General features: G+C 47.2%; 1 protein-coding gene across 3 annotated transcripts in view; it reads left to right on the top strand.

Moving 5' to 3' along the window:
- The window catches only part of TMCC2 (transmembrane and coiled-coil domain family 2), an 84492-nt gene that overhangs the window by 5458 nt on the left and 58091 nt on the right, over positions 1-20943 (top strand). For 2 of the 3 annotated variants that reach the window (XM_074936363.1, XM_074936362.1), the window contains exon 3: positions 12553-13059. The exons of the other annotated variant lie outside the window; for it this stretch is intronic. In XM_074936363.1, coding sequence (XP_074792464.1) covers positions 12553-13059 — 507 coding nt within the window. The remainder of the gene's footprint in view (positions 1-12552; positions 13060-20943) is intronic. 3 annotated transcript variants of the gene reach the window in all.

Below are 20943 nucleotides of genomic sequence, written 5' to 3'. Positions count from 1 at the left end.
CGACGACGACATTTTCCTTCCATATCATGTTTCAACCAAGGATCTCAAATCACTTTACAAGTGTTAATTCATGCTCACATAGCTTGGGGAGGTATGTCTGAATGATGATCATCATCCCCATTTTACAGATAGGGACACTGAGACAGGAAGTGCCTTGCCTAAAGTCACACAGCAAGTCAGTGTGAGAGCCAGGAAGAGAACCCAGGGTTCCTGACTCGCAGTTCCCTGCTATAACCAACTGACCACACTCTACATCAGTTGAAGTCTTGCTCATTGGGTGTGGGGAGGCATGGAGTAGATTAAAAGGGTGGCACACGAGTTCATTTCACACATCTGGAGGTTCTGGGTTCAAATGTGAATTACATCAAATGACATGAGTGTGGGTGGTCTCAGCCAAAAGCAAAAGTACCTTGCCCTGTGGTGCTGCAGTTTCTGTAGGGGGAAGCCCTGTTTTCCTTTCCTGGCTCAGGATGGTGTTGCATTGATGGACTAGCAATTGGAGGAAGTTTGCACTGTGCTTCTACATATCAGCCTCTTGCGTTTGTGAGCATTAACATTTCCATGCTTTCATTGTTAAAGGCCTCGCTGGGGCTTACTGGCAAAATGTATCTACATGCTTCATCTAGGAGGAAGCCCCAGGTTAACTGAACCTTCCACAGGATCCCAGATCTCTTGGGCTCATCAACATGCTGTTGTTCCTTCATGTTCCTTTCATGCACACTACCTCACGCAAGATGAAATTCACCCCATGCAGCGAGCTGTCACAAAAACCTGTGCCACTACAATCCCATTTGAGCCTTCCAGAGGGAGCTGGGGGATGGTGCACAGGTCTTGGGCTGCAGAGGGGAGCATTTCACACATGTGGTCAGGTTTAGAACCGTGAATCCCCTTTACACGTTATGCCCCCTGCTACTGCTCACTTTGAATGTCCCTTGCGGTGCAGGAACTCACCTTTGTCCATTAAGAACATTCCATTGAAGCCAACAGTGTTCTGGATAGGTCTAGTACATTCAACAGTATAGAGGCTGCATTCAGCTGCAGAACCAGGGCAATTGACCTGCTTGTACCTTGGACAATGAAAATACAGGTGCATTAGCTTAAGCGCACCTATGATATTCATCAGCATCTAAGCCAGCCTTGCTTTCACCCCTCAGCAAGGAAAAGTTTGATTCTTAATTTCTTTGGAGTCAGTTCAGAAAACAAATAGGTGACAGGAGAGGGTGAAATGCTTGTGGGTTGAGAGGAATTGCATTCTTTATGATACAGATCTAGCTGTTTTAATGCATGGGGCAGGAGAAGGGGACATGGCCAAAGTCTGAATTGCTTTGAAGCCCTTCTTCAAATTTCACTCCAAGTTTGGAGTTTGAGCAGGGTCACAGCATTATTGAAAAATAATTACAGGTGCCAAAGATTCTATTTTATATAGATTCTTATACTGTGCTCATTACAGGAGTATCAGCACCTTCCAGTAATGCACTGAGCAATGTGATTTACATCTGTCACATTTGTTCTCTCATCCTCTCCCCTGGGGGAAGAAGCGTGCATACAGGAGTGTCTTGTTTTGGATAATATATGTGTATATACCTATTGCTCTGTATTACTGTTTAAGTCACTGCCATCTTTTTTATTTCCCATATGAAGGTGGTGCTGGTGAAAGGGAGCAGACTGCCGAGTGCTGGCACCTGGCTTTCCAAAGGATAGGCATGGCATAGGCAGCAGCAATAGCTAATCAAATTTCCATGTGGAAAAATTTCCACTGTGTCCAATTGGTCAGCAACATTTTGGAAGAGATCAGTGGTTCTGTTGGGGTTACCCATCCTCCAACTGAAACTTGCAGGAGGCCAGTGGGGACCAATTGAGCCACGAGCAGAAGCTCAGAGACCATTTGAAATATTTCATGGGGCCAGTGTGATTTTCCACTAGAGTTGCTAGCTATTCCTAGATTGGCCTGGCCCCCGACCTCTCAGGGTTAGGGGTGAGTTAGTTGTCCATGCACATGCAATCTGAAATGGTCTTAAAGTCCTCTATTTGGGATGGTATTTGCCCCTGTGAGAGCACCAGCACCGGAGTCTGTCTATACAATTTAAGTCCCAATGAAGACAGGAGAGCAGCAGGGCTTAGTGGATAGATCATTCTGGGAGTCAGAAAACCTGCATTCTGTTCCCAGCTCTGCCAAACACATGATGTGGGAACCTGGGCAAGTCCCTTCTCCTCTTTGTGCCTCAGTTTCCCTCACCTGTGTCTCTGTTTAGCTCTTTGGAAAAGGAAGGCATCTTTCACTATGTGTCTGTACAGTGCCTACCACCCTGGGGGCCCAGTCTTGATTGGAGCCTCTAGGTGATATTATTTATTGTATTTAAGAAATAAAGTGGGACTTACATGGTATATGAAGGCTGTGCTTTGAGCCGCTGCCACAGATCTTGGTTGAAAGATTTAGGTATACAAAGGAACACACACACCCAGGAGGTTCAGATAGTGACTGATAAGATATCTGAACTTCCAGCAGTCCCTTAGTATTTACAAAATTCCTCCTGTTTCTTCATTTGTGTTTGATAAAACTGATTGTTTAAAAATGGTTCTGGGTTAAAAATGGTGTTTCACCCTATTCTCCTGTTAACTATTTACACATTGATAACATTTTAACAAGGTGAAAACCTTTGATTTAACCCTGCCAAAGCTAGTAACAATTCAGGCCCAATTTTCCTTTCGTACACACACTGGTGTAAACCAGGAGTAACTCCTGTGAAGTCAATAGGATCAAACTAGTGTAAGTGAGAGGAGAATCAGGGCCTTTGTACTGAAAAAAGCCCAAGGCATAATTGGTAGATCTTTGAAGCCTAAGAGATCTGTCATGGAGATTTGTACATTAGTCACTTTTTGAAACAGTGGATTTTTTTTTAAACCAAACAGATTGCCATGAATTTTTTGGCCTTGATTCATAGATATTTTGGATGATATTCCTTTTAGCAAACTATATCAAACTTCAGCATGAAGGGACTTCAGAATCTTAATCCCTTTATGAAACAATCTCTAAAGTCACCATAGTCTATAAAGATTTATGATGGAGATTTTTCTAAGGCGATTTGGCCACCCACAGTCTCAGCCTATGTTGCTCACTTTTTAAAGGCTTTTTTGTTTGTTAAATTGGCTTATTCCGCTTTCTGGGCTAGCCATCTGTAAAGTTAAGTTTTGAAAAACAAAGTTGTTTTCTCAGAGATATGAGCACCAGCCATTTCCCAACCTATTTCTAAACAAGACTCTAGTGAACAGTTGCTTTATTCTTTTCTATTCCTTTCAGATTAAAGTATATAGGGCCAAACCCTCAAGTCCTTACTGAGGCAAAACTCACTGGAAACAAGTGGAAGTTTTAACCAACTAAAAACTGAATAAAAACCAAAGGACTCAAAGCTTTGGCTCACACCTATTTAAAAACCGAATTTTTTTACTTATTTTGGTCAATTTCCTTGTAAATTCCTTTACTTTTGCAAGACTTCAATGTAGCACTGAATCTGCCCCATCCAACACAATACATGATTCTGACTTTCTCTGCATGCAGATGTCCTTTGAGCATCTTGTGGGTACAGCCCCTCAGAAATTTGGGATGATGTAATCACCAGGATGACGTTTTTTAGGACAAGTTTTAGGCCAAAATGATTTTTTTATGCTTAGAACCTACTGAAAAAGCTATAGGTCAGGGGTGAAATCCTGCTGCATTGAAATCAATGGCAAAACTCCCATTGCCGTCAGTGGTAGAGGATTTCACTCCAGATCTTTACCTGATGTAAACTGGTTTAACTCCATTGAATCTTTATAGCTATGCCAGTGTACATCAGTGGAAGATACGGACCTTGTGTATCCAGTGGAAACATTGATATAACTGGAACTCCTAGATGCTGTCAAAGTTATTTTCTTTTATTCTCTCCCTCTTTCCTCACCAAAGCCTCCTTTTATTACTTTCAAAGCATGCAGACTGGTCATTTCTTTTCCCAGGGAGCTTCTAAAGGGCAAACAAACCTTCTATCCGAATGGTAAAAATCTGTGGGTTTATGGTTATCTAATGCTGTCTCTGTTTCCATAGAAACTCTAAATAGAATAAACTTTAGATCACGATTTCCTGAAGTAGAGACAGCACAGCGGATTTGTTACATTTTTCTCAGGTAGAACCTCGGGAATATAATCTGCATGATGGTTGGATAATGAGAGGATTAAAGTTTTTGTGCTATGGTGTAATTGTAGTGGCTAGTGCTGTAGTTCTCTCTAGTTATCACCCTGATTCTTGTAAATATCAGAAGCAGAACCATTATGGACTTAGACTCTGGTTTATAAACAGTTTTGGGTTTTTTGCAGGGTGTTTTTTGGGGGGGCCAGCCATGAAATATTGCAGTCACCTGCAAGTTCCTGTAGAATTTGTATTGCAAACACAGCTGCCTTTCCAGAATTTGGTGGCTTTGCTAAAAGCAGCTCTTGGTTCTGAGCCCACATCACATCTTTTCAGGCAGGAGAAAATGTGCATGTAGGTGGAAGTGACACCAGCAGTCGTGGGGCAAAATTCTGGCCTCACTGAAGTAACTAGTAAGACTCCCATTGCCTCCATAGGGTAAGGATTTCAATACTGCACTCTGAAGTGCTCAGACTAACCTCAAAGCAGAGACCACACAGGTAGTGACACAGCAGGCTTCCCTCACATTGTCCTGCCAACAAGCCTCAGACCTGAATTGATATAGAGATGCTGCCCTGAGGGGTGAGAGGATAATCTAGCTACCGTAGCTCATTCAGCCCCCAGCCAATGAGAATGGTGGGTTGTGAGATGGGATCATCCGACCTACCGGTACCTGGACTGAAACCCAACAAGCTCGTTTCACAGAGGTCACTGAGCAGCCATCCAATGGCAGCAACAGTCAGTCACTAGCTGGATATGAATTGGTGATGTGGAGGTTGAAGGCAATCAGCCAAATCCTGATCTCACTTAAACAGGTAGAAATCTGGGTGTTACGTTGACTCCAATGGAGTCACTCTGGCTTTTTACTGGTGTAACCAGGGAGTTTTCTACACCTGAAAATTAGTCCAGAATAAGATAGGATGTGGATTTGGAAGTGGATTCCAAATCCACTTTTATTTGGAATAAGGCGCTCTTGTTCCACAATAAGAGCATCCACACATGCAGTTAATTGGGAATAGCTATTCTGGAATAGCTCCCCTTGTAGACAAGCTTCAAGATCAGAATCTTGCCTGCTATATCCCATTACCAGTTCTTTTCTGTAGCTATTGCGAATAGCCAAGCAATGTATGACCAAACTGATATATCATGCAGAAAGGCACCAGCTTGTTTTGTTTTTTATAATTCACACATAGTGGCCACCCAGCTAATGTCAGAAACTGAGCACCTGTTTAAATACCTGTAGTCTCTGGGCACGAATAAATGGGTGTCCCATACGAGAAGAATGTCTTGGAACAATCTTGTGCACGGTGTGAGGAGCCTTTTGCAGTCTCCAGGTTGCTGCTCACCTCTTCCACCTGGACCACAAGCTGCAGTTTAATCTTACGAGGCATACACAATTGCAGTCTGTTTCCAGAAGAAGTGGAAGAGCACATTGGCAGAACTCCAGCTGTTTAATTTCTGGAGCATGTTGATCAGGACAGGTGATGCGTTGTCATGCATTGGCAACAAAGTTTAAAAAACCTACTAGTAACCATAGTTTTTCTAGGTAAAGAAAAGGTTGGGTTTTTATTTTTATATTATTTTCCTTTATGCTGCAGTCATACAGTGAAGATTTCAGGGATTGCATGAACTTTCCAGAGAAAATGGTTAGCTGAACTTACTTATTTTGGGCCAATTCCTGGGTCCTTCTTTTGTTTTCACTCAGCCCCTTACCTGGGGAAAACTCCCATTGGCTTTTACTGGAGTTTGTTATACAAGAAGTAAAAAAATAAAAGCCAGATGCTCTTAGTCAAAGTGGGTAATGCTTTACTCCAAGTATTTCCATTGACTTCAGTGGAGCTACTCACAGCTTAGGGGGAAAATCCTCAACTGGTATAAATTGTCATAGCTCTATTGACTTCAGTGGGGCAGGACAGTTTACACCAGTGGAGGATCTGCCCTGAAATGAATAAAGTCTCCTCCGGGGACTGAGTCATCTATCTGCCGCCCTGACCGGGAAAACCGAGAAGTCTGCTGCTTGCCAGGGGCTAAGATTCGCGATGTGACGGAGAGACTGCCGAGACTCATCAAGCCCTCGGATCGCTACCCCTTCCTGCTTCTCCACGTGGGCACCAATGATACTGCCAAGAATGACCTTGAGCGGATCACTGCGGACTACGTGGCTCTGGGAAGAAGGATAAAGGAGTTGGAGGCGCAAGTGGTCTTCTCGTCCATCCTCCCCGTGGAAGGAAAAGGCCTGGGTAGGGACCGTCGAATCGTGGAAGTCAACGAATGGCTACGCAGGTGGTGTCGGAGAGAAGGCTTTGGATTCTTTGACCATGGGATGGTGTTCCATGAAGGAGGAGTGCTGGGCAGAGACGGGCTCCATCTTACGAAGAGAGGGAAGAGCATCTTTGCCAGCAGGCTGGCTAACCTAGTGAGGAGGGCTTTAAACTAGGTTCACCGGGGGAAGGAGACCAAAGCCCTGAGGTAAGTGGGAAAGCGGGATACCGGGAGGAAGCACAGGCAGGAATGTCTGTGAGGGGAGGGCTCCTGCCTCATACTGGGAATGAGGGGTGATCAACAGGTTATCTCAAGTGCTTATATACAAATGCACAAAGCCTTGGAAACAAGCAGGGAGAACTGGAGGTCCTGGTGATGTCAAGGAACTATGACGTGATTGGAATAACAGAGACTTGGTGGGATAACTCACATGACTGGAGTACAGTCATGGATGGTTATAAACTGTTCAGGAAGGCAGGCAGGGCAGAAAAGGTGGGGGAGTAGCACTGTATGTAAGGGAGCAGTATGACTGCTCAGAGCTCCGGTACGAAACTGTGGAAAAACCTGAGTGTCTCTGGATTAAGTTTAGAAGTGTGTGCAACAAGAGTGATGTAGTGGTGGGAGTCTGCTATAGACCACCGGACCAGGGGGATGAGGTGGATGAGGCTTTCTTCCGGCAACTCACGGAAGCTACTAGATCGCATGCCCTGATTCTCATGGGTGACTTTAATTTTCCTGATATCTGCTGGGAGAACAATACAGCGGTGCATAGACAATCCAGGAAGTTTTTGGAAAGCGTAGGGGACAATTTTCTGGCGCAAGTGCTAGGGGAGCCAACTAGGGGGGGCGCTTTTCTTGACCTGCTGCTCACAAACCGGGTAGAATTAGTGGGGGAAGCAAAAGTGGATGGGAATCTGGGAGGCAGTGACCATGAGTTGGTTGAGTTCAGGATCCTGACGCAGGGAAGAAAGGTAAGCAGCAGGATACGGACCCTGGACTTCAGGAAAGCAGACTTCGACTCCCTCAGGGAGCGGATGGGTAGGATCCCCTGGGGGACTAACATGAAGGGGAAAGGAGTCCAGGAGAGCTGGCTGTATTTCAAGGAATCCCTGTTGAGGTTACAGGGACAAACCATCCCGATGAGTCGAAAGAATAGTAAACATGGCAAGCGACCAGCTTGGCTTAATGGTGAAATCCTAGCGGATCTTAAACGTAAAAAAGAAGCTTACAAGAAGTGGAAGGTTGGACATATGACCAGGGAAGAGTATAAAAATATTGCTCGGGCATGTAGGAAAGATATCAGGAGGGCCAAATCGCACCTGGAGCTGCAGCTAGCAAGAGATGTCAAGAGTAACAAGAAGGGTTTCTTCAGGTATGTTGGCAACAAGAAGAAAGCCAAGGAAAGTGTGGGCCCCTTACTGAATGAGGGAGGCAACCTAGTGACAGAGGATGTGGAAAAAGCTAATGTACTCAATGCTTTTTTTGCCTCTGTTTTCACTAACAAGGTCAGCTCCCAGACTGCTGCGCTGGGCATCACAGAATGGGGAAGAGATGGCCAGCCCTCTGTGGAGATAGAGGTGGTTAGGGACTATTTAGAAAAGCTGGACATGCACAAGTCCATGGGGCCGGACGAGTTACATCCGAGAGTGCTGAAGGAATTGGCGGCTGTGATTGCAGAGCCCTTGGCCATTATCTTTGAAAACTCGTGGCGAACGGGGGAAGTCCCGGATGACTGGAAAAAGGCTAATGTAGTGCCAATCTTTAAAAAAGGGAAGAAGGAGGATCCTGGGAACTACAGGCCGGTCAGCCTCACCTCAGTCCCTGGAAAAATCATGGAGCAGGTCCTCAAAGAATCAATCCTGAAGCACTTACATGAGAGGAAAGTGATCAGGAACAGTCAGCATGGATTCACCAAGGGAAGGTCATGCCTGACTAATCTAATCGCCTTTTATGATGAGATTACTGGTTCTGTGGATGAAGGGAAAGCAGTGGATGTATTGTTTCTTGACTTTAGCAAAGCTTTTGACACGGTCTCCCACAGTATTCTTGTCAGCAAGTTAAGGAAGTATGGGCTAGATGAATGCACTATAAGGTGGGTAGAAAGCTGGCTAGATTGTCGGGCTCAACGGGTAGTGATAAATGGCTCCATGTCTAGTTGGCAGCCGGTGTCAAGTGGAGTGCCCCAGGGGTCGGTCCTGGGGCCGGTTTTGTTCAATATCTTCATAAATGATCTGGAGGATGGTGTGGATTGCACTCTCAGCAAATTTGTGGATGATACTAAACTAGGAGGAGTGGTAGATACGCTGGAGGGGAGGGATAGGATACAGAAGGACCTAGACAAATTGGAGGATTGGGCCAAAAGAAATCTGATGAGGTTCAATAAGGATAAGTGCAGGGTCCTGCACTTAGGATGGAAGAATCCAATGCACCGCTACAGACTAGGGACCGAATGGCTAGGCAGCAGTTCTGCGGAAAAGGACCTAGGGGTGACAGTGGACGAGAAGCTGGATATGAGTCAACAGTGTGCCCTTGTTGCCAAGAAGGCCAATGGCATTTTGGGATGTATAAGTAGGGGCATAGCGAGCAGATCGAGGGATGTGATCGTTCCCCTCTATTCGACACTGGTGAGGCCTCATCTGGAGTACTGTGTCCAGTTTTGGGCCCCACACTACAAAAGGATGTGGATAAATTGGAGAGAGTCCAGCGAAGGGCAACAAAAATGATTAGGGGTCTAGAGCACATGACTTATGAAGAGAGGCTGAGGGAGCTGGGATTGTTTAGTCTGCAGAAGAGAAGAATGAGGGGGGATTTGATAGCTGCTTTCAACTACCTGAAAGGGGGTTCCAAAGAGGATGGCTCTAGACTGTTCTCAATGGTAGCAGATGACAGAACGAGGAGTAATGGTCTCAAGTTGCAATGAGGGAGGTTTAGATTGGATATTAGGAAAAACTTTTTCACTAAGAGGGTGGTGAAACACTGGAATGCATTACCTAGGGAGGTGGTAGAATCTCCTTCCTTAGAGGTTTTTAAGGTCAGGCTTGACAAAGCCCTGGCTGGGATGATTTAACTGGGAATTGGTCCTGCTTCGAGCAGGGGGTTGGACTAGATGACCTTCTGGGGTCCCTTCCAACCCTGATATTCTATGATTCTATGATTCTAAAGGTATCACAAATAAGCACCTCTGGGGTGGCTGGTTGCCTTAGAAGATTAGGGTTTTGCCTGAGGAAGGCCTGCAGGAGTGGATCTGTAATTTAGAACCTATCATGCCTTGCAATGGGCATGGAGGGATGGTAGCGGAATTTCCTTCTGCAAGCTTAGCCATAGGTGTGACAAGATTCAGCCTGAAAAGTGGGTTTGCCAGCTGGGCTCCAGGAGGGGTGAATTAAACCCCAATCCTCCAGTCCTGGCATTGCATCCCTGTGCCTGCACAGATGATCTTTGATTTCACCAGGACTCTGTAGGGACACAGGGGGTCTCCTGTGCAGATCTGATAGCAGGATCAGGCCCTTACATGGTAACCCTTCCAAAGGTTCCATAGAGAAACCTCACAGGTGTGTTTGATCATCAGAAATCATTAGGAAGAACAGCCCCATTCTTTTTCCTGGGGCTTGTGCTAAGAGTAAGAATCCTTACACAGCTGTGAGAAATTGTCACATTGACTCTAAGATTTAGCTTTTTTTTAAAAAAAAAAAAAAAAAAAAAACCTATACCTGTATATCCCAAACTGTTCTTTCCTCACCGTGGAGCCAGTTCTCTTCTCCACTTCTTGGCTAAAATACAGCCAAGTGGTCAAACTTTCCTCACTGCAATACCTATGAGACACCCTTGAAATCAGTGAGATTGCATAGGTGAAACTGGAGAATTAGTGTCTGAAGTCTTTGGATGGGGCATTTAACAAGGTTGCTTCTTACAGAGTAGTCTCTCATAGTCAGAATTCCCTTTTCATCAGCCTCCCTCTCTAGGGCCCCTTACAGACCTCCCTACAACCTTTCTTATAAGTCCTACAAGCCTCTACTTGGGGCTGGTTCAGTGACCACAAACAGTTGAAAACATTTCCACCAATAAAGTCCAACACTGAAAACCAAAGGATCACACTTACCTCTGGCTCTACACTGAGCTCTCCTGTCACAGCTCATCACTGTCTCTCCCTGGAGCTTGACCTTATGGCTCTAGCAATCTCCTCTTCCCAGCATCTCCCTTATTCTGCTGGAGAAGGCAGACTATATACTGCCCTCCTCCAGTGCACTCCTCCTAATTGGCTGGAAGGGAGGGGAGCCCTAACCCAACCTTTATTACAGGGCTGCTGATCCCAAGCCCTTAAAGGAACAGTGTGCCTGGGTTTTCCCCCGTCCAACTCCTAATTCCCCTGAACCGCTTCCTCTCTTCCACTACCAGACCATTTCCCAGGCCTTTGTTCATTTCAGCTCACTTGAATGGGGCCTTCTGGGCTCCTCTACTCTGAAAGGGCCATTGTACCTCGCTACCGGCAGTATGCACAAAGCCAGGGTGGGAACCTCGGTGGGACTTTACAGAGCAGCCACTGTCTTATACATTGAGCGGAAATAAGCCATGACTTTATACCTGAGTCTAGGGCTGGGAATCGGGACTGTGGCGTTCTAATCCCAGCTCTGATCCTTATGCCCTCTGTTGCTTTGGGCGAGCCAGGTAGCCTTTTTCCCTCTTGCTCGTCCTTCCTGTGAAATGGGATTAATGCTGCAGAGATGCGCACTGCGGCTTACTTAGGAGAAGTTCATAAGGGACTGGGTAAGTGCTAGCTGTTAAGTATTACTGAGCACTGAACGACCTTGACTAGTCTTTGGTGCATTCCAGCTCTAGTGAAAGTGCAGGAACAGATGTTTTGTGGAGCCACAGAGCTGTGATGCTAACAAGAAGCGAACATCCTCTCGGAGCCATTCACAGCTGAGCGGAGTGGAGCTGCGACTCACCGTGTGTCCTTGTCATCTTTATAGAGAGATGCCACGTTGTTTCTGGCCTCTCTTCTTCCATAACCTTGCCTCATCTTGAATCATCACTGGCTCCTTTCTATAAGAGCGAAGCCTACTGAACGGTCAGCGGCTGGCGTGCTTGCCGCACCACAACGCTGCCCTCCCTGACTGTTGGTGCTGTTACAGAAGCGTATAGGGCCATCAGTCTAGCAAGGCCAAGATCCTGCCTCCCATGGTGGCCAATGTGTAGTGCTTCAAAGGAAGGAGAATCTCTCTGCCCAGAATGTCTGTTGTGCAATGCTGTATCTGGTAGCTAGAGGAGTTAACTCCTCCCTGGCCCCTGCAAGGTGTATCAGAGCTAGGTTTGACTTAAATGTCTGCAGCCTGAACTGGTCTGGAGGCTTGGCAATAGCAGCACTGCATGCTGCTATTCACAGAACTCTGGCATGTTCTTCTCACAGGCCTGCAGCGCTTAGCAGCTGTTATCTGGGAAGAGCAGGGTGGTCCCTTCTGCCAGCAGAGATAAGCAACAGGACCTCCATGGCATAGTGCGAATGAGGGAGGCAATGGTAACGTTCTGCTAAAAGAAGGAGGGGCTCAGGGGTGCAATGGGGAACTGGACGAAGGGAAAGGCACTAACATTAGGATCTGGTTGGTTTGACATCCCAGGATGGGGAGAAGAGGGATCCTTGTTGAAAGGCAAGGAGGGCAGAGAAGACCTGCAAAAATAGGGGGCTTGGGGAAACTGACATGCAAAAGAAAAACCTGAGTGGGAAGAACACAGAGATGTCAAGTTACAGCTGCCACACCAGCCTTCATTCAGGTTGTTGTGCCTGCATGCTGCAAGGAACTGCTGTCAGCAGTGAGATCTTTCTAAAGCACATGCTGAAGTGCCCGGGTACAACACAGTCCCAGCCTTCTGAAAGCCCTCCAGCCGTGCAGGGAAGCAGTGTCTTCTTTTACACGATCCCAGTGTTATTTAGTGGATTTCACTGAAGTTGCACCACTTTACACCAGTGGACAATTTGGCCCCAGGGCTGTAATGTCATTAAAGGGTATTTTTCATCTGTCATTCCGTCACCGTACTGTCTAGCTGCTGTATATGGACTGATTAAAAGCAGGGACATACAGTCCAGGGTATAATAATAGTGGGTCGTGTGCTTTGTTTTCTCTCCTCTGTCACAGAAAATACAGCAGCTCTCCGAAGGCTCCATGTTTGGCCATGGCCTGAAGCACCTTTTCCACAGTCGCCGCAGGTCGCGGGAACGAGAGCACCAGAACTCCCAGGACTCTCTGTCGCAGCACTACGGGATGTCTGACCACGACTCCCCTGATGAGAAGGAACGCTCGCCAGAGATGCACCGTGTCTCCTACGCCATGTCCCTCCACGACCTCCCCGTACGCCCCACTGCCTTCAACAGGGTGCTGCAGCAGATCCGCTCCCGCCCATCCATCAAGAGAGGGAGCAGCTTGCACAGCGGCAGCCGCCGGAGCAAAAGCAGCTCCCTTGATCCCCAGAAAGGCAGCCCCCATCTGGTCCGGAAGGCTCCCCAGGATAGTAGCCTCACAGCCATACTGCATCAGCACCAGGGCCGGCCAAGGTCTTCATCTGCCACAGACACCGCCATCTTGCTGGCTGAAAGTGGGGCTGTGTACCTCCTCCCGGAGGAGTCGGAGTGCCTCGCCGACAAGGTAGGGCTAACCGTGGAAAGACGTAAGCCTGGGAATGCCTGGCCCACTCCCCGCGAGAAATCAAATAGGGCCTGCAGAGTTCTACCATGCTGTGGCCCCATCTTTAATACAGAGGCCAGTCCTAGCACACAATGGTGTTTATTGATCCACGTACCTCCGGTATTCATGGGCAGTATCTCCACATTAAAGATGCAGGAGCTGCCGTCTGCTCCATTGTAAGGAAATTAGGTGTGTTCCTCAGGCTCCAGGCAGGTTGCCACTGTGACTCTCATTGTTTTGGGCATTAATGCTAGGAAATAAGAGATTGTCTGATGGCTGCAATTGCCAGCGTCTCCGTAGGATTAAACCCTGTAGCACCCTTAATAGGCCCTGTCTTTAATGTGGTGGTCGCGCTTTGTTCAGAAGGTGAACTAGGGGATTGTTAGAGTCTGCTCTAGAGAGGACATGGGGCCCAAGAACCTGTAGCAGGAAGAGTATAGAACGATGGGATCATATCTGGGTACAACACAGTCAGCCAGCCACAGCCAGCATCCTTTAGAGAGGTACTCAGCCTGCGCTGCCCCCTGCATGTACCCTGTCTGACCACGTTGCGGCATTGCTTGCTTTGTGGGGAGTGTTGGGATCATCTTTCAGAAGGCCACACACACACACACACACACACACGCAAGGAAGCTGTGTTCGGATGTGGTTAGTTTCTGGTCTCCCCAGCTGCTGCCCTTGGTGTTGCTGTTTTTGTAAAGCCCCTTCATGAAGCGTAGCTGCCAGTCATCCCTTCAGACAGTGATTTCAGGCGCAGGGATTCCCAGGCAACTTTGTAGCCAGGAGGAGCTTGATCCAGTTCCTCTTGCTGTCAACCAGCCCTGAGTCAATGCAGCAGGACCTGGCGGGTGGTGTCAGTGGGTGGCTGGGAGCCAGGAGGGAAAATGCATGAGTCCTGCAGTTACACTGAGGACGTCACAAAGAAAGGTAAAAAGATTGGGTGGGGAGGAATGTACTTGTCTTCCCCTTCCCTTCCCCCAGTGGTTGCAGCTTGTCTGCAGAAGCATGCTCAGGTCGATGTATTGTCCAGAAAGCCTTATGCACCATAACCAGCCACTTCTCATAGCTCACATAGTGGCCGCTCAGCTAATATCAGACTGTGGGCTCCTGCTTAATCCTTGTAGTCTCCTGGGCGGGAATCTTTTAGCTCATAAAGAGAACATCATGTGCTCAATAATTTCTCCTCCTCCTCCTCGGGTTGGCCTCAATGCCTATTTTTAACTCATAACTCATCCCCCCTTTGCAATCATTTTGATTTAATGAACTCATCAGCTGGCTTGTTGGGCAGTCATGGTCTTATTTGGCTGGGTGTTCCATTACATGACACCGTTCTGCTCTGAGTTACTGCCATGTGAACCCCTTTGGGGAGTGCATGGGTGTAACTGAGACAGGCTTTGGCTCCAGATCTGCAGCCTTATGCCTGCAGGCTGATTCGGAGAGTGAAAATTCATAGATTCCAAGGCCGGACGGGACCACTGTGATCATCTAGTCTGACACCACCCCCCCACCCCCACCACCCCCTGTGTAACCCAGGCCAGAGAACTGCCCCAAAGTAATCCCTAGAGCAAAGTGTTTCGAAAAACCTCCAATTTGATGTAAAAATTGTCAGTGATGGAGACTCCACCACAACCCTTGGTAGATTGCTCCAGTGGCTATTTACTGTCACCATTAAAAATGTACGCCTTATATCCAGTCTGATATCTTCAACACAAGTCCTGTTTCTCAGCTTTTGCCCTGCCACTCATGGCCCCTGGGTGCCAGGAATGGGATTCTGCTTCACAGGGTTTTTCATGTGCTCTTCAGAGAGATCTGGCAGCACATAGGGCTTGATCCTGCACCTTCAAAACCCAGAATTGAAGGCTCAAGCACCTTGCAGGATTGGACCCTTCAGGGACTGGGTCTTAAACAGCCTCCATATCAGGTGTATACTAATAGGCAGAGATTTTATTTCTTTCTGTCTGAGGTATTTCTGGGGGGGAGGTCTATCATCCTGATATCTAACCTGGCACCAAAATACCAATCATGGGTGCACTCAAATGCTTAGCTAGATAGCGTGAACCTTATCAGCTGCACACCTAGATGTGCTGAAGGGATGTTGAAAGTTGGGTTCGCTGATGTAAATGCCGCTCATGTAGAGAGTGTCATCAGGCCATTAGTTCCTGTGGAGCAGGGAGAGAAGAGTCTGAGGTAGATTTGTGCGCTCCCCGGAGATAGATTCTAATCCTGCTCCCAATAGCTCTGGTGGGACCAGATTCAAGTCTTATGTACAACTCTCCTTCCATCCCCCAGAGCAATGAGGTGAATAGTTCAGACAGTGCCTAGTCGACATACAAGATCCTGATCTCCTAGCCCATTGCCTCCCCCTACCCTTCCTGTCAACAGCTTCAAAGCGCACACGTTTGACAGAGCCCTGCTGAAAAGTAGAGCAGCCCAAGCACCTTTGGAAAGAGGATGTCTTTCTGCCCAGGAGGAAGCTGCTGTAATTATCCCAGTCCGTGAGATGAATTTTAATGCTAGCTAGCAGCTCAGCCTAACCAAACAAGCCTGCTGGTTTTGGTGGCTGCTGGCTGTTTCGGCATGTCTCTGGGTGAAATGAAGGTGAGGAATGTGCCGTTGCATATTCCCGGGAAAGGGATTTGTGGGAGAGAGAAGGGGATCTTGCGCAGAGCTGTATAAATCCTGCATAAGGACTTTAGCAGCTTTTGAGACCCAAACTGCTATGAGAACAATGGACTGCGTGGTCATTTCACCCAAGGAGTGCCACGTCACTTGACTGCTAAGCCATCTGTCCCCATGGCTTTTTCTAACACGCTGCCCGTTGTTCCGTGATTAAAGTTTTCCTATAAAGTAGCTGCAGCAGGGGGAAGCAGAGTCAAAGATACAGTTATTTACCATAGGATCGTAAATGGAGAATGCCTGTTAAATCGTCTAGTCCATTCCCCTCCAGTAGGAGGAGATACCCTCATGATAGAGGAGAGGAATTAAACAGCTGCGATGATGGGTTATAGCCCAATGATTAAGAACAGTATGGACTATGCAGTAGAGCACTGGACTGGGTGTCAGAAGACTGGGGCACTATTCCCAGCTCCGCCTGTGACCTGGGCATTCACATTGCCTCTCTGTGCCTCAGTTTCCCTTCCTATCTGTTGTCTCTTTAGGTTGTAAACTCATTGCGGTGGGACTCTATCTCACTCTGTGTGTTTGCAGTGCCCTGTACCATAATAATACCTACCTCTTACACAGCACTTTTCATCCGTAGGTCATAAATTGGGCAATCCTTATAGTTAGAAAGTATTTCCCAATAACTAACCTAAATCTCCCCTGCTGCAGAGTAAGCCCATTACCTCTTGTGCTACCTTCAGTGGCCGTGGAGAACAATTGTTCACCCTCCTCTTTGTAACAGCCCTTAACCTATTTGAAGAGTGTTATCAGGTTCCCCCCTCAGTCTTCTTTGCTCAAGGTTATACGTGCCCAGTTTCTTTTAACCTTTCCTCATAGGTCAGATTTTCATTTTTGTGGCTCTCCTCTGGACCTTCTCCAGTTTGTCCACATCTTCTCTAAAGTGTGGTGCCCAGAACTGTACACAGTATTCCAGCTGAGGCCTCACCAGTGGTGAATAGAGAAGGACAGATACCTCCTGTGTCTTTTGTACAACACCCCTGCTAATACACTAAAAATAATAACCTTTTTACCAAGTACATTACATTGTTGACTCATGTTCAAGTTGTGATCCACTAAAAGTCCCAGATGCCTTACAGCAATCCTACTGCCTAACCAGCTAGTCCCGTTTTGATATTGTGCTTTTGATTTTTCCTTCCTAAGGGCAGTACTTTGCACTTAATTTTCTTGAATTTCTTTTTGTTGATTTCAGACCAATTCTTCAATTTGTCGAGGTTGTTTAAAATTCTAATCCTGTACTCCAAAGTGCTTGCAACTTCTCCCAGCGTGGTATCATCCACAGATTTTATAAGCATACTCTTCCCTCCATTATCCAACTCCTCAATGAAAATTTTGAATAGCACTGGACTCAGGACATAACCCTGCTGGACCCCATTATATACATCCTCCTGGTTTGAGGGCAAACCATTGATAACTACTCTTTCAGTACAATCTTTCCGCCCGTTTTGCACCCACCTTATGGTAATTTCATCCACATCACATTCCTCTGGTTTGCTTATGAGAAAGTCATGTTGCGACTGCGTCAAAATCAGAATCTACCGCTTCTCCCCTTGCCACTAGGCCAGTAACCCCGTCAAAGCAGGAAATTCGTTTGGTTTGGCGTGATTTGTTCTTGACAAATCCATGGATCCTCACTGCCATTCCTGAGCCCTACCTACCAGAAACACATCCCTCCCAGAGCTGACAACAGAACCCAGGAATCCTGGCTCCTGATCTCCTGTGCTAACCACTAAACCACACTGTCTCCCACACTAAGATATAAGATCCAGGAATCTTGGCTGACTCCGTTCCCTGCTGTAACTATCAGACATCACATCTGCTCCAGAACTGGGAACAAAACCTGGAAGTCCTGACGCCTATATCTAATCTTCACTTTCCCTCTCTCTCACTGTGAACAAACAGCTGTGTCTGCCTGGTGCAGAAGACCTGGAGAACCACTGGCTCTTCCTGCAATGTGTCCGAGCTTGGAAAGACATCAAGGATGCCAGCTTGTTTATTTACCTGGAAGAGATTGGGATAAGCAAGGGCTGCATTTATAGCCTGTTGTTTTAAAGATGAAATTCTGGGTCCCAGACAGAGAAAGAGAGAGAGCACAGATTTTTTTTATTATCATAGCAGGACCCAGAGACCACAGTCAGGATTGGGGCCACACTGTGCTGGGCACTGTACCAGAAATCTCTGTCCCAAGGAACTTCCTTATCATGAGACTGCTTCCTACTGGAAAAATTAGCATTTGGCAGGATAGAGCTGAGCAGATCCATTGGAACCCCTGCCACTCCACTCTGCCCCCACAAGCATCCAGGAGGAGTGGGGAGAAAGGGGAAATGGACCATGTTCCATCCCAGCAGCCAGCCATGCAGGGGAGGAGTGGAAAGTGCTACAGGGCCAGCTAATGATCATTTCCATTTCTCTGTTCTGTCACTTCCTTCAGATCCTTTCCATCATTAGCCCTTATTGTGTCATGAGGTTTTTTTATTATTTTCTTTCTTTCTTTTATTATTAGTTGTTTGTTATTACGATGCAGCCAGCTTGACATGAGCTACTGAATGGGGCGCACGGTTAATAAATCAATCCAGCGACCCCCAAAGACCTTACATCCTTGGTGTTGCATAAAGGCCTTGATCCCGGAAGTCCTAGCACCAGGCTCAGCAGGGAGTGCAGGGTGGTGTTGTGCATGAGCAGAGGCTATGTAAGTTTGTGTGTTATGTGTAGCACAGTGCATTGAGCATGCCCGCCCCTTGCATGCCCACTTTCTTACTTGGAAAGGTTTAAAAAGGGGGCGTGGGCCTGGATGTGTCTCATATGGGACCCATATCCTGCTTAATGGGCGTTAAGCGCCATGCCCCTATCTCAGGCCTCTCTCCTGCTCCTGTGGCAGCATCTCATTAATGCGAGATCCAGGTCCCCCACGCTCCCCTGGCCTGTTCAGCACAGTGCATGAAGTATTTCCTGCCTACATGGTATAGGATCAAGCACACAGGGTAGGGGGTTGAGTCTCCTACCTCCAGACCTCAGGCACCTGTTAGCCGAGATTTCCTGAAGGCTTTCATCCTGGATCAGCAATAAACACAGCCAACAGAAGTATGCAGACAGGGTAAGTGGCTGCAAATTGGGACTGTCCAAAGAGATTTTTTAAATTGCTTTGCACATAGCTAATAGAGAGGATGATCTTTCCATCTAGCATTTAGCCGTCTTAATTATGAAACAGTGCAGATTAACACAGCTGCACAGCACTCTGAGGACAAAGTGCAGCCAGTGAGGGAAAAGACACATGCTCGTTACTTGGGAGCAGGTTTCAGCTCTGTTGCCTCTGAGTGACTGGGAGAAGAAGATGAATTTATTGTTCACTTCATTCTCAGGCGCAGTTGCCCAGTGTACCAAACTGTCGCTCTGAGAGCTGTGGTTCAAAGCGGATTCAGGAGCTCTCATGTCATGATTTTGGTGGTCTCAGCTGCACACTCGGCAGACATGACTGAAATGCCACTCGCTCACACAGCAGCATCGCCAACCCCAAAACTCACTAGTCTGCCCCTCAAAAATCAGGAACATGGCTTAAAAATAATATAGTTTGGGTTCTTTTGATTTGCCTTCTGGGTTTTGAGCCTTTAGGGTTCCTATGTTCAAGATTTTCTCCGCAGTCATGAGGGCTGGAAACTTATTTTTGCTTTAGATGAAAGCTGAGATTCTCACAGGATAACATGACTCCAGGAGCTGGGACTTTAAGAAAAAGACCAAAAATCGCAAGAGTGGGCAACACTGTTTGGCCTCAGGAACAGCTGGGACCTCGAATAGCAGCCCTGGGTTGAGATACTTGGGCAGTGCTGGGTATGTGAATAGGCTGGGGTCAGACCTAGAGGAAGAAAAGATGGTCAGGATTGAAGTGAATTGGCAGAGCTATGGGGGATGGGCCAGGATTCGAAACATGGGCTGCTGCCAGGCAGAGGTGAGGTGAGGGTCCCAGGTCTGGAAGAGTAGGAATGGCTGCAGATGGAGACTGAAGTGTGTGGACAGAGCTGAGGAGGTGGAGAGGCCTGGAATAGCAAAGGGGTGATGGTGATACAGGTCTGGATTCAGGTCCATCGGGTAGGTGGCAGGTCCGGGCTATGGTGCTTTTGGGCTCCGGGCTGGACTAACAAGGGTTGCTGTATGCTGGGATGGGGTTCCGGGGATGAACTAGTAGGGGTGCTGCAGGTCAGGCTCCAGGTGCACTGGCTGAGTGGTGGGGTGGGGCGGGGTGGGACAGGGCTGGAGTGGCCGGGTGAATGTGCATTAGGCTCAGCGTGAGCCATTTACACTCTGCCTGGCTCTGTGCAGAGTGGTCCTTGTCTTACAGCAAGCAACAAAATCCATAGGTAATTTCACAGCGAGAAATAGAAAAGGTCATGACAACAGATCCTTGCACTCACATCAGCAATGGCCTGGCAGGACCCCAAAGAGGAAAAACTAGTTCCCTGGCCCCAGTCCTCAGTGTTCTGTTCATTTTTGTGGCCCGGCTCTCTTTGCTGATGGATGCCGATACAGCTTTGTCGGCTCAAATGGGAGATTGCGGGTCCAGGTGACAGCCTCCTGTTCCAAGCTGATACCATGCAGCAGCCTCCTGGCAACCTGATTTGTACAGTCAGAAGAAAGGGATCCAGGGTAGCAGGACAGATGGATTTCGGCAGGACTGGCCTATGGTGGTTCCTTTGGTGCCTGAAATGAATTTCTCTCTATATGTTATACTGAATCTCTGAGGAATGAAATATGACCTGGACCCTTTCATTGCCCGATGAGGCAATGGAAACAAAAACAACAGAATTTTTTTTTTTTTTTTTTTGCTGTCTGCATTTGGCTTTTTCTATGTACGTACTTTGAGCTGCTACAGAAATTAAAGCTCTAGGAACACACACATATATACACACACACATATACACACAGAGTCATACATGAATAGACGTGGACACAGTTACACACAGACACACTGATGCACACAGAGTTGCGCACACAAATTAAAAAACACACACATACACACTGAGAGATGGAGACACAACCTCGCAGACACACACAGGTCACACACACTGTCTTACAAATACACACGGAGATACACACATAATACTCACAAGCCCTTGTTCACACAGTTGCTCAGGCACAGACATGCTCTTAGAAGCACACAGACCTGTATACATA

The sequence above is a fragment of the Natator depressus genome, chromosome 21 (assembly GCF_965152275.1).
Source record: "Natator depressus isolate rNatDep1 chromosome 21, rNatDep2.hap1, whole genome shotgun sequence".
Classification (NCBI taxonomy): Eukaryota; Metazoa; Chordata; order Testudines; family Cheloniidae; genus Natator; species Natator depressus.
The sequence above is the reverse complement of the archived record's forward strand: the minus strand, read 5'-3'. Positions and strand labels throughout refer to the sequence as shown.